Source organism: Antechinus flavipes, chromosome 1, assembly GCF_016432865.1.
Source record: "Antechinus flavipes isolate AdamAnt ecotype Samford, QLD, Australia chromosome 1, AdamAnt_v2, whole genome shotgun sequence".
Classification (NCBI taxonomy): domain Eukaryota; kingdom Metazoa; phylum Chordata; class Mammalia; order Dasyuromorphia; family Dasyuridae; genus Antechinus; species Antechinus flavipes.
Window position 1 is genome coordinate 709128137 of NC_067398.1, and position 13459 is coordinate 709141595.

The 13459-nt window shown below is 50.9% G+C and overlaps 1 protein-coding gene across 5 annotated transcripts in view; it reads right to left on the reverse strand.

Moving 5' to 3' along the window:
- GIT2 (GIT ArfGAP 2) overlaps positions 1 to 13459 on the reverse strand; it is a 49123-nt gene that overhangs the window by 16017 nt on the left and 19647 nt on the right. For 3 of the 5 annotated variants that reach the window (XM_051973017.1, XM_051973016.1, XM_051973012.1), the window contains exons 7-14: positions 12955 to 13049; positions 11666 to 11711; positions 10762 to 10813; positions 9998 to 10070; positions 9469 to 9566; positions 8692 to 8803; positions 4939 to 5081; positions 3864 to 4013 (exon numbers count right to left, since the gene is read on the reverse strand). In XM_051973017.1, the coding sequence (XP_051828977.1) occupies positions 3864 to 4013; positions 4939 to 5081; positions 8692 to 8803; positions 9469 to 9566; positions 9998 to 10070; positions 10762 to 10813; positions 11666 to 11711; positions 12955 to 13049 (769 nt within the window). The remainder of the gene's footprint in view (positions 1 to 3863; positions 4014 to 4938; positions 5082 to 8691; positions 8804 to 9468; positions 9567 to 9997; positions 10071 to 10761; positions 10814 to 11665; positions 11712 to 12954; positions 13050 to 13459) is intronic. The other 2 variants (XM_051973014.1, XM_051973015.1) reach the window with 2 other exon arrangements.

Consider the following 13459-nt stretch of genomic DNA (forward strand, 5'->3'; position numbering starts at 1 on the left):
GGACCCTGTGTGCACTTATCCACACCACCAGAAGGTCACCACAACCACCTGAATTTGTTTTTCTAACAAGCCCTTATTAATTTGCCAGTGCCAAAATTAGAGCACAGATGCTGGGGAAGCAGCAGAAGGAAAATGGAGATGCTTCGCAAAGCAAGAACGTGAAGTTTAGCCGTAGAAATGAAGATCAGCAGGTTTCCCAAAAGCCAATAAGGAACACTATGTGAAAAGGTTTTTATTCCATAATGTTCTTGATCATTCCCATGTCTTGGCCCTTTTCTCGGAATCAGTAGACCCAAGTAAGCACAGTCTTGACGGCAGGAAGAAAACGGCTGAAAGCCTCCCTGATGGGGGTGAGGCTGCTCCCCCAGGGACGGGGGGGCCTCCGAGTCTGGACCAAGCCCGCCAGGGGCCGTTGCAGCTTTGGTCGTCGCCCTGGGCCCAGCCCCATCACAACCGGGGAACCCGAGCTGCTGCCTGCTTTCTGGGCAGGGCAGCCCACGGCCGGGGCTCTGGGGAATCTGGGCCGGGCATTCAGCAGCAAGGAGCTGCACCATTCCTTAAGCCCAGCTGACATTTAAACACAAAGAACCAGTTTCGGCCTGCACAATTTCAGGCCTTAATCTCCCTGAACATCTTTATAAGCCGAGTGGGGTGTAATTTCAGACTCCTGCTCCTAGACAGCAACTGTAGAATCCGACCAGATTTCCCAGCAATGCCAAGGGTTACGTTCACAAGCAAACAGACTTGTGTCAGAAGGCCACTATTTTTTTCTTACTCAAACCCAATCAATTTGGGGCACGAGTTCACTTCTCACTCAGAGAGTACAATTCTCTTCTTTAATTAACATCTTTCCCAAGTGACCACAAAGTGTGAAAGATCAGACACAAATCCCGCTAGTGTGAGTGAAATGTGAAAATAGGAAGGCAGCTTAGAAATTCAAAGGATTTCACCTAGAAGAGAAATAAAACCAAAAAACCCCAACCCTCTACTAAAAAAGCAAAATTAAAACTTCTGTGATATAACCGATTGTTAAAACTAATCTTTTCTCGTAGCTACCAAGAGCTGACCTTCATGTTCTTCTTTAACCCTCCCACTCCCTGCCCCCAAATCCTTGAAGGTGCAGACAGATGGTGTGTCCATAATGCACAGAAAGCTGCCGGGAGGAGGGCCCTTTCTGGGTGCGGGCTCCACAAGGCTGCACGGGAAGGACGCGGCGAGCCACCAGCTTGGGTCGCCACTGACAGCAAAAAGCTGCTGGCTTTCTTAATGACAGAGGGTGAAATTCTCTCCAACATGGGCATGTACCCGGCTCTGAACTCTTGAGGAAACGGACCATCTCTGAAGATGATTCCTGTGGCCCAAAGAGGAGCGGTTCTGATTTCTGGGCCCTCCCCAGTCTGAATTTACATGATGTACTTGGACGAACTTAAATGGTGTTTGGCTTGAGCAGTCGCAGATTTTGCTGCTGGCACAAAAAATGTGCCAGGAAAAAACCAGCTGCCTAAGAAGCCAAGAGACCACGAGCCCCCCTTTCCAAATGGAATATGTGTAACGAGAGAATGCTGGTAAATGGACCTTTTGCCCTCCATATCTTCCACGGAACAGAGGACACAGAAGACTGGCAATGAGGTCATTTCTGGTAACATGTGACAAACTTAAAATGACCATTACAAGAGTGCGCCAGACCCTGGAGGTGAGCATCCGGGCAAATGCGAGACACTTCCAGACGCCGTGCCCTGCAGAGCACTTACCTGGAAACTTGTAGGTAAGACAAGAGAGCCTGGCAGCCCCAGTGCTCCCCAAAGGACAAGAGGGCAGACACGGTGGCTCTGCCAGGCCCCGAGGGAGACCCTCCCCCGCCCGGTGTTTGATGTCAGAGTCTGACAGGTGCCGGCTTTGGGTGCATTTCCTCCCCCTGTCCTGGTCTCAGCTCCGTCTCTCGGCCTGGGGGCACCTTGGGCCAGAATGAAACAGTCCTGGGAAAGGCTGCATTCACAGCCCTCCAGACATGGCCAGAATCTTTCCTACATAATCCAGGCTATGAAAACCTCCATCTTTACAAGTTCCCTCTTCTTATTCTGAGACTGCAGTTTGGAAGGCACCAGCCCCCAGGGCTCGCCGAGCTGCCCCCGGACCCCTTGACGGTCATTCCCTCAGTCCTGAAGGTCCTTTAGAGAAGACGCTTCTACCCCTGGGGCCTATTTTCTCCAGAGTCTGACTCCTGTGCTATGGAATAACCAAGGAACATTGTCTTCCATGCGGACAGGACAGAGGTTGATTAAAAAGATTTGTGAAAGAGAAGAGATACTTCTGCTCTTCTTCCTGACATTCATTCTCTAGAACTAGCAACTGAAGCGATTGGGATTAAGTTCTAGTTCTCAAAACTGGAAAGAAGAGAAAACTGCCGGGCTTAAGGGGACAGCACTAAGTGTTTATAGTGTGCCCACTAAGCGCCAGCCCCGGGCTGGGTTGCAGCATGTCCTCATTGGCCCTTTACAGCTCTGGCAGGCAGGTACTGATACACCCATCTGCCAGGCGAGGAAGCGGGGGCAGACGCAGCACAGGGACTTGCCCGGGACCACCGAGCCAGTGAGCTTCCCAGGATGCTTTAACCGGGGCCTCCTGCCTCCTGGCCCAGGGCTGTGCCCACGGAGCACCTCGCTGCCTCAGGTGAGTGCTCAGATCATGAGATTCCTGACTTGGGAGGGCTCCACTGGACAGATCTCAGAGCAACCCAGCTCCTCAATGTCACTTCCAGGTGTCTGGAAACGTTTCATGTCCCTGTTTCAGGGGCCGGCTCACAGAGGCCTTAGCACTGGCCGCAGACCAAGCGCATCTTCCACGTGTAAGGAAAGGCCATTTGACCCGGGTTCTATGGAGAAAGGAAGGCCTCTGGGACAGCGGAGACACCCCTGACTCTTCCTCAGATAAGCGATGCTGCGGTCCTGCCCTGGAGACTCGTGCCCGGGGGCCCTGGGAGGCCACTTCTGACCTGGCTTCAGTTTCCCTGCCTCCCATATTTAGAAGCCAACGGGCTCTAGTCCACTCCAGGAAGGGCCCCGGTCAGAGACGGGATTTTCCCCTCCTGGCTCCAGCCCAGTGCTTTCCACGTTGCTGGAAGCGAGCTACTTTTGGAAGGACACACACTGCCGGATCACCAAAGTCCCCCGTTAGCTGGCCTTTCCCGGTGACTGCCGAGTGACCTTAAGGCAGAAGCCCAGCTGGTGCGTCCTGGTCCCTCGGCGCCACACCCGTCGCCCCACGACCCCCACAAAGCAGCCTCTTCAGGCCCACGAGCTTTTGACATCTGTCAGTTTTCAGCAGAGATTATGCTAACCCGGCTCTGTGGGTCCTGAGGCATTCTGGGAGGGAAGCATGAAGTGCTAAGAAGAATCAATCCACCGAAGCTCGGAAGTTCTCCGCGTGACCCGGGGAAGCAGCCAGGGGTCGGGTCGGACCTCAGGAAGCCGGGTCTGGCTCGGCCATGTCCCGCCTCTGCCTCTGCCTCAAGCTCCGTCAGGACAAAAGGCCCCCCCTGCTGGCATTTGGTCGCTAATGCCCTGGGGTTTGCGTCCCAAAGGCGGCGGGGCAGAACGGGCACTGGGACCAGAAAGGGAGCTCCTGCCTTGGACCTCGGCTGGGTCGCTCCCCTTATTTCTGCCTCACTTTCTACTTCTGTTAAATAAGTTTGGCCCTGACGGCGCCAGTTCCATGACCCAGGCCTGTGGGGCCACCCGCCAGCCCCCTTCCAGCCTTAGCCCCTGCTGCGGCCCTTGGGACGCTCTCCCCTCACGCCCTGGGCGTTCTCAGCAGGCGCCACAGACTACCAGACCCAACTGGGCTTTTTGGGGTGCGACTGTTACCTTTTTCTGCATCACCCTCAGCTCGTCACTCAGGCTGTTATTCACCTTCATGAGCTGCTGGATCTTTGCCTCAGAAGCCACCAGAGCGTTTTTGACGTCCATGAATTCTTGGATGGGAACTGGTCCGTCTGACAAGTCAGAATCCAGGCTCTAAAGACAGAGCAGGAGGAAGAGTCAGCAGGGCGGGGGCCCGTGCGAGCCCTGAGCAGAGCCGCAGGCCCCGGGGAGCTACGGGGAACAAGGCCGCTCAGTGCTCGCCATGCTGAGGCAAGGAGTGAGCCGGCTGCTGGGGGGAGAGCGCTACAGTGTCGGTGCCCAAGCGTCCCAGCCCCGGGGCCCCTTCCTGAGGTCACACGCTCGGAGCCCAGGGCCCGCACTCAGCCTCCTCTGAGACAAGAGCCATCCAGCAGGGCCGCGAGCCTTCCCGAGGGGGCCTCTGCTCCCTCCTCTGCAAAAGGAGAGGGAGAAGGGCTCCCCAGGTCAGGCTTCACATCCGGATCCATTCTGGAACGGCGGCCCCACTTCTCATCAATCTGGGGCTCATGACTTTTAAAAAGCCAGTGAGGGAATGCTTGGGGGGGGTGGGGGTGGGAGATGCTCCGGCTCCTACAGGGATTCCTCAGGCTCCTACAGGCTTCCCTTTACATTCCCTGCGCCCACCCACACCTCTTGCTCCACAGATTAGGAGCTTGTCAGTAAAGCACGAGGGAACCCCATTTAAGGTTGACCATGTGCAGCCTCTAAAGGGCAGCGAAGAGCCCGGGCCCCGGAGCAGGACGACCTGAATCCTAAGGAGGCCTCGGAACCCCCAGGACTCCCAAACCCAGGCCCTCTGCCTGGAGCCTCACGTCCCTGACCTCCGAGGGGAAGCCCCTCAGTGTCGGCCTTCTGGATGCCGGCCAGTGTCCAAGGCAGGATCTGGCCCAAAACGCCACGGCTCCCCTTCCTTGCCGCAGTCACTGCAGCATACAAGCTCCAGATTAAAATGTGACCAGGGACCCAGAAGGCGCTTGTTGGTGGGTTTTGTCTCAGCCTGACCCTCCCCAACTCCGTGGGCAGCCCCCCATCAGCCCACCTTCTGCCTGCTGGCTTTGCTGGGCACCGTGTCCAAGTCTGGATCTTCGTCAGACGCGACGCTGTCGTAGTCCGGCTGGTCGTTATCTTGGCTCTCCAAGCTAGGCTGGCTGCCGATGGCTTTCAGAATGAGCTCCACATTATCTACCAACAAGAGCAAACAGCGACTTCAGATGAAGAAACAAGGGCGGGACGGGACCAGAAAACCCGCTCGGAGGATCATCGGACTCGGAGGCCTCAGATCCAAAAGCAGAACTCGCTCCGGAAAAGTCCCAGCAACCGAGAGCCATGCCCACGAAGGCCAACCCAGGGAGGGGGAAAGCTCAGAATTTGGGACAAGAGACAGAGAGAGGCAGTCTGAGGAGGGGTGGGGTGAGACCACGGACGCTCTCTGACCTCCCTCTGCAGCTTCCTGGCAGGGGGTCACGTCCCACCCATAAGAAGGCCCGGCTCAAGGGGTGCTATCTCCCCCCAGAAAACACTTCATGACTGTTTGCTAACTCAAATGAAGTTTGGATCCATCATATCTGAGGCGAGGATAAGAACAGGAGCTGGTGAAGGGAGCACTTTGTGGACTCCCGGTACAATCGGAGCCCAACCGGAGCATCCCCCAGAATGCTCTGGTGCCCTGGGCTCTGCCTTTGTGCTCACCCAATAATGCAATGAACTAGTGTCCTGGGCAGCTTGACTATCAATCACTTACAGGAAAGCTCTAGCCCCCAGAAATCTCAGAAGTCTCCATCCACGGAAGAAATTAAAGTCATTTCTAGTCATGAGGGAATATGTTCTAAATCACTGCTCATCAGAGAAATGCAAATTAAGACCACTCTGAGATACCACTCCACACCTCTCAGATTGGCTCTTTTCAACAGTGAGGTGATTCAGGGCAATTCAAATAGACTTGGGATGGAGAGTCATCTGTATCTAGACAGAGGATCCTGGGGACTGAATATGGATCACAAAATAGTATTTTCACCCTTTTTTGCTGCTGTTGTTCTTTGCTTGTTTTCTTTCTTTCTTATGCTTTTTTCCCTTTTTATCTGATTTTTCTTGTACAACATGACAAATATGGAAATGTGTTTTAAAAAACTATATATCAGATAGTTTGTTGCCTAGGAGAGGGAAGAAGTAAAGGAGGAAAAGAGAAAATTTCAGAACACAATTGTATAAAAATGAATGGAGAAAACATGTATATGTGTTTTTAGAAAAATAAAATACCATATAAAAAGTCTCCATCTACCTACAAAACTGATCACTTCTGGGAAAACTGACAAAATTAAGCTCTCGAGAATCCAAGGCTGAGAACCAGGCCCTGGACCCATGGTCTTCCATCAAAGTTTAGGATAAACAAGGTGAAGCCAGGCCCAATGTATACCCATTTCTAAGGGTACAGAGGAAAATCAGAACTAAAATTCCACAGGAGACATCAGCCCAGAAGGGCTGAAAATGATAGGTGAGATTCGGAAGTGCCCAAGGGGGCTACGCCATAAGAAACTGGGGCGTCCACAATGACGAGGTCATGGAGTCTGGCTCATAAGAAATGTTCCCAGAAGGTGGGAGCAGGGGAGACAGCAGAGGTTCACCCCGAAGACGCGGGCCGGTTCTACAAGAACAGAGACCACAACAAGCTGGGAGTGAGGGGGGGAGGCTCAGGGCACCGCAGAAGCTGCCCTCACTGTGCTGGCAGGACAAGGGGGCGCCCCAAAGGGACACCCAGGAAGCACAGCCACGTGATCCTCCTTGGCTGCGGCGCTCTCCGGAACAGAAAGAAGCGGAACAACTCATTGGGAGCCGGCACGAGATGAGGAGGACTGCTGGAGCCACGCCGGGTCATCCCCCATGTGCCAACACGAGCCCGCAGAAGGACACGTGCGCGGGAGAAAGCCTGCATCGGGCCAGGCCAAGAGCTGATGACCCAAGGGATGGGAAGCTACGGTCTCCCAGACCGTGCTCGGTAAGCTCGCCTCCCTTCTGGACACGCTCACGAGACAAGGAGCACAAGAAGGCGGCTGCGCGGAAGTGACCGAGCATCTGATCACCTACTTCGTGCCCTTCTTGGTACACACTGATACCGTGAGAGGAATCGGGGCTTGGGCCCACAGTCAGGCTCATGAGAGGCAGGAGGTGGCCAGGCCGGTGCCCCAGAGCCCTGAGCTGCCCTAGGCTGCTCCTCATTTCTCATCACAGAGTGCAAGCAGATCAGACCCGCAGCTGGCAGAAACGGGAGGGATTGCTTACACAAGCAGTGCAAGAATCAGTCCCTTCCCTCATCTCCTGAAAAAATAAACAAATAAAAGGACCTGGCAGGTGAGTGCACTGGGCTGAATTTATTTTCAATAAATGGCAAGTCTTCCCTTTGGAGGGAGGCCAGGTCAGGCTCAGCAGGAGTCAGCAGTGGGATCTTGGGCTGCACCAAGGTGGGGAAGTGACCATCCTCCTGCTTCCCTTCTGCCCAGTGTCTGTTGGAATCCTTACTAACTGCTAACTAATTAGAGTTGATCTAATCTTACAAGAAGATGTTTTGGGCAGAACCTGAAACAAGGTACTAAGTAGAACTAATTAATACAAGGCTTGTGTTCACACCTTTACTCATTGGAGTTCAATGAGTTCACACCTCCCTTGAAGCTCTTTGGGCCAGAGAGCACTAGCATAAATAGAGCATCAATGGGCCAGTCAAGGAAGTTCTTCAGAGTGAAGAAGCTACAAGTCGAGATTTTTCCGGAATGACACGAAGAGTGAAGCTGGCTGGAGGCTGAAGAAAGCAGAGGCAGAGGCTGAAGGACAGAACCTTTGGATTTGGCGACATTTGAAGAGAGCTCTTGGAACCAAGCAGAGAGATAGGCCTCTAAGCTAACCGGGCTATATTGGAGATAATAAAAGATCTGAACTTTTATCACCTGACTGCGCTTTGAGAAGAAAAAGCTCACCACATTTTGGCGCCCGAACAGGGACCCCACATTTGAACTCCAACAAGTGTCCACTCTGATCACCAGAGTTTAGGAAACATTGATTGGCTGAAGAGTACCCGGGGCAGGGAAGCTAGGCTGGGAGACAGCCTTGAATGCCAGTCCTACAAGGAATGGCTGAAGGAAGGCTCAGCTTGGAGGAGACGCCCGGTGGGTACAAAGGCCTCAAAGGCTGATGGGTGGAAAGTGGGATGGGGGTCCCACAGAGTCCCATGGGACTTAGGCGCTCTCTCCCCACCCTAAAGAGCTGGGGTTGCCCCAGGAGCCAGGTTCTCATCTCCTTCTCCTGCAGCCTGTGAGACCCAGCTGGGGACAGCCAGATCACTCCCAGGACTCTTTTACACTCAAACACAATCCTCCTCACGACAGTTTTGGATTTAAAACACTCTTACTATTCTGAAAACTGAGTCTTGCACTCCCATGATGGCCTCCTAAAAATGAACAATGACCAGAGAGGATTTTAAATCTCTGCTTGCTTTTCCTTTCTAACCACTCAAGTTAGGCGCTTGGGCTAAGGGGACATGTCATCTTTGGAAGGGATGCTGCCAGGATTAGGGATCGAAGACGCCCAGTCTCAGTGGCTATAAATGACTCTGAAGGGAGCTGGAGGTGCCTCACTAACGGTCCCGGGCCAATGCTGTGATACGTGTTAAGGGTAAATGCCACAGGACTGAGGGAAAAGGCTGTGTGCAGTCTCGCTGACAGGCGGCTGCTTCCCCTCCAGGGTTAGTCAGGCTCAGCTGGCCAGAAAGGAAAACCCGATGAGCTAAGGGGTCCCATCCATTTACCTTTGGAACCGGAGCTGGAGTTGCCCTGCTGCCTCCTCTTGGCGTCGCTCAGAATGTCTATGACCAGCGTAGCAAACTCATGAGCGTTAAACCGGGCTAACTTCTGTCTCCCCTGAGGACAGAAAAGGATGGAGAGTGTTTCCAGCTCTTTTAAAGGCTCACACCTAACTTCTCATAGGCGTGGGGGTGAGTCCGGCCTCTATCCACGTGGAGGATGACCTGAGCATGTACTCTTACGGGAGGCCCCGGAAGTTCTGCTGGCCAAAGGGATCCACCACCCAGAGACTCTCCAGCTGCTGCACGGGGGCCCTTCCTCCAGGCCCTGCCAGTCTGGCTGCCAAAACCAGCCCGTGGGCACAGATTTCAACATGGCGCCTTGCAGCTTGGAGACAGGGGAGGTGTGTGAGCACAGTGACCCACAGCTAAACAAAACCCACAGTTCCTCCCTTATATTTATACAGATTTCACAAAACTAGTTGCTTTTACAGCACCTACTGATTTTTGCATGCAAAATCAAATAAAACCATTTAATATTTTCTTTTTAACACAAATCCAGAGTTTAATCAAAACCAGTGGCGACAAATTGCTCTGAATCAGAATTAACTTTTGAAGAAAAATTTTGAGGGGGTTGTTTATACAAGGTCAATATGAGTTTCTGAAGTGCTTACTGTAAGGATCCGCTTGTTCATTTGAGTCTATTACAAATCAGAAAGCCCTGCACCCACATGAAGAGCATGACACATGGCTTGGTGAAGAACATCCACAGAATTTACTTGCCTGGTTTCTTGTCGAGGAATATTCCGGATTCACTGGAAGGAAGGGGACAGCTGTTGTTTCAGTGACCAAAGTGCTATGGTTCTGAGTTGCGAGCCACACTAGTGAGAGAGAAAAAAGGGGCCGAGACGGCGTCTCATTACGATGTGGACAGCATGTGACCCCACTGGACACCAGGGATTCCGAGCTCCCAAGCTGAGGTCATGAACTCGGGCTGGTGTTCTTTAATAATTGTATTTTAACATAATGGACTTCCTGTGCAATCCTGAGCACTGCTTTATGCATTTAAAAGCCTCATCCTGAGAAGGAAGAGGTCCACAGGCTTCCCCAGACTGGTGAATGCATTCTGCATCACACACAAGATTGGAAAATGTCTTTGTCAAGTCAATCTAGTCAAAATGAAATACGGTTTTGCTAAAGAAGCTACCTAGAAAGTAGCACCCGCCTCAAAAAGTGGGCCTAAGGTCCCTTTCCACCAACAGCTGGGAGGAAATCAGCCTCCCAGTCTAAATGTCCAGTCTAAATAAGTCACCTGCATCAGTTTCTCGTCTGTCAACTTCGTCATAAACGTCCATGGCAAGTTCTTCAAACAAGTGGTTACTTAGCTGAAACAAAAGAAGAAACATGAGGAACAAGAACTGCCACGAACAATGAAGTGCCGATAACTTCCCGATGGCATGTTACCCACAGGATGTGCACTCCTCACCAACAGAGAAAGGAGGGAAGGACTGTTCTTGACCAGTCCTAAAATAGCACATGGCAGACACCCTCCCTCCGCCCATCCCCTGACCTGGCTGGGGCAGACGGACACAGCAGCCCTCTCATTTCCTCCATCCCAGACTTCCTGACTCTCCTAACACGAATCGCATTGCTCCCATCTTACAGGGTGATGGCCATCATGAAGACGCCTCTATCCTTCTCTTCACCTTAGCTTTGAGAAGTTTTTTTGAATTTATATTTATCCAAATTAATTCTGATTGGGCTGAACAGTGTCCTCAGTGGTCTGGGTTTGGGGGGAGCCTGTCAGCTAGGGAGCCTGCTCTGACTCCTGGCCTTGTGCCCCACAAATGTTTAGAAGCACGTACCTAGGCCTTGGTCAGAAAGTGAGATAGGACCAGGTCAGGCGGGGATCCTGGGCGCCCCTCCCTCCATGAGGACATCCCATCACCACACTTGTGACAATTTAAGCAGCTGCCAAGTCCACTGTATAGACTGTGATGGAATTTCCTATCTTTTGATATTTGGTACGACTCCCACACTACAAATTTATTATTAATAGTCTACAGAGATACTCACAGATTGAAGTTTCTTCTTAGCAGCTTTGGCTAATTCAGACAAATCCAGGCTGCTAAGAAGATTCACAAAATTAATACAGTTTTCAATATGAAAAACAATTAAGAAAGTCATTTTCACAAGCTCTGAAAAAGTTTAATAGTTCAAATCTCCAACACTATAAGTAATTATAATACAATTCAAAGTGCTCCTATAACACTACTATATATTACATCTATAACTGGGACAGAAAATGCAGCAGCTATAGGATACCCCAAGAGAATTCAGTGGTGAATTCTGAGCATAATTAGTTGGTCATATTAATTCTTTCCTTCCTGAAACATCAAATGCTGGGAATAGCTTAAAAATCTTCCTATAAATTAAAAGACAAAACTGACTCCTCTCAAGCTGGTATCTCTTGGGGGAGAAGTCAGTTTGTGAAGCAAAAAATGAAAGCAGGATCTGCTTATATTAAAGGGGGAAGGAGTGGCCCTCTCCTGGAACCCTGAAATTTCAGGAATTGCCCTTTAGAAACTGTTATGGATCTGGGGGCTAAAGAAAGAGACTGGAGAAGTTCCTGCAGCAGTTATTTAGGTGAGAAATGGGCTGAGTAGCAAAAAGGTCCTCCTAAGAGGGGAGACAGACTCTGGTCAATTGCTTAAAATAAGGATGTTAACTCAGCAGAACTAGGCTGTTTTTTATTCTTAAAGTAAATGTGTGACTAGCATATTTTTTGCAAACTTGAATTTTATAAATAACTAAAATCTACAATGGTTTACTTACAGCTGTCTTATTTCCAATTGCAAAGCCATAAAAGAAAAAAATGTATGGACTTTGTTATGATGTATTATTCACAATGCCACAAGACACTTACAGGCCACGAGACACAACATCAGTGATGTGTCAAATGTATTTTAGGTGATCCTACCTGTCTGCCATCTGAGGTATAATAAAGTGCTGTCCATTTTGGTGATCTGAAAAAGAAACCAAGCCAATGTTTGTTTTTATGCCTTGGAAACACTGTAAAGGAAAAAGTACTCTGGGCTTCACGTCAATCAATTCACACTTTCCAATTCCCCTTTGTTTTCCCACTTAAAACTGTCAGGCTGCCATTGTGGATTTCTGAAGGGCTGCTTAGCAGCAGTAGTATCACTCAGGCGCGAAGCCTCTGGGGATGACAAAAGCCCTGCTAACAGAAGAACAGGCCAGGAGTCCACCTCCTCTGCTGACTCTTCCATCTTTGACCTTCCCAATACAGGTGGTGGACTGTAGCCATGGAAAGGGTATTTGGAAAAGGTAATTTAGTTTTGGGTAGGGCCCTCTCCATGCCGTTGACCATGTGATAGCCTTCATCAGGATTAAGGACCACCTCTGAATTCATCAAATGGCACAGAATCTTCCAGAAACGGCATTGGGGAAGGAAGTCTTATTCTAAAAAAGACCTTCCACAGTCTAGAATTTCCCACTGATTGTGCCCAACTCGAGCTTTTTTAATGGTGCTCTGGCTTAAGGTCAAATGCCTTCCTATATGCGAGTGAACTGTCCCTATGTTTGCTGCTAACCATTGTTCTCTGGGTTTGTATGATGCAGAGTCAATAAGAGGCCCTTTCTGTTAGGAGCAGGAGCCAGAAATACTGCACAGCTACCAGGATAATTCCTATTGGCAAATTCCATTTTGGAATTATATTACAAACAAGAACCAAGAAAACTTGGAGGAAAGAATTTATATCATTTTAGTAAATGAAAAGGCCCATCTCATACAGATGAAACCTTCCCAGCAAGGCCTGGAAAATGAACCCTGATTCCAGGGCACTGTCTCTGGGGAGAACCCCCTCCCTCCTCCATAACTGAGAGACAGCTGTAATCAGAAGCTGACTTTTCACATTTCTTTCCAATAACCAAATCTAAACCCAAGATCCACTAAGAGTACAAGAAGCTCCAAGTTACGGCGCAGCCACTCTCAGACAGACTACTCCTGGCAATGTGAGGCTCCGGCTCCTCTCAGACACTCCACCCTCGGCATAAAATGGTGAAGGGTGAAAATCAAAACATTATGGCCTCATATCCCAGCATGCTACACAGGGACATCAGGAGGTTTTCGACCACTTATGGGCTTCCTTCCTCCCCCTTGAGCCAGCCTCGGCCGGTCCCTCCCGATAACTGAGGAGTCACTGGCTGACCAGGCTCGTGGATGCAGGGAAGCTTCGGCCAACTCACCTGGCCTCCTGCCACACAGGTAGAAGGCGAGTCTGTCCGTGAGCTCGTACTGCACCTCGACCAGACGCTCCGCCAGCTCCCGGTGCCCCCCTTGTCTGCCGAGAGAAAACAAAGCAACGTCTGTGTTACCCACAGCTCACTGGCTTTAAAACACAAAAGGACAAAGACGCTTCTGAGAACACCTCCAAAAGCGGCCCCCAACTGCCAGCCCCGAACAAAGGGCCTCCTTCTCCCAGGGGAAGGGCCCAGGCGTCCTCCAGTTACGGCCACCTTGCTAAAAGCTGGCCTCCACTAAATACAGGCTCATCCCTCTTCACCTGCAAAAAAGAGATCTGGGGCAAAGAAGTGGGGCCCACTTCTTAATCACGGACAGTCTATCATTCCAGCTTCTGAGGACAGAAAGACCCAAGAGAACAAACTTGGCCATTCTATCAGCAGGAGGACCAGAGAGGTGCAAACATGAGCCACAGCTGCAGGGAAAGCCTGAGCCCAAATGGGCGGGACA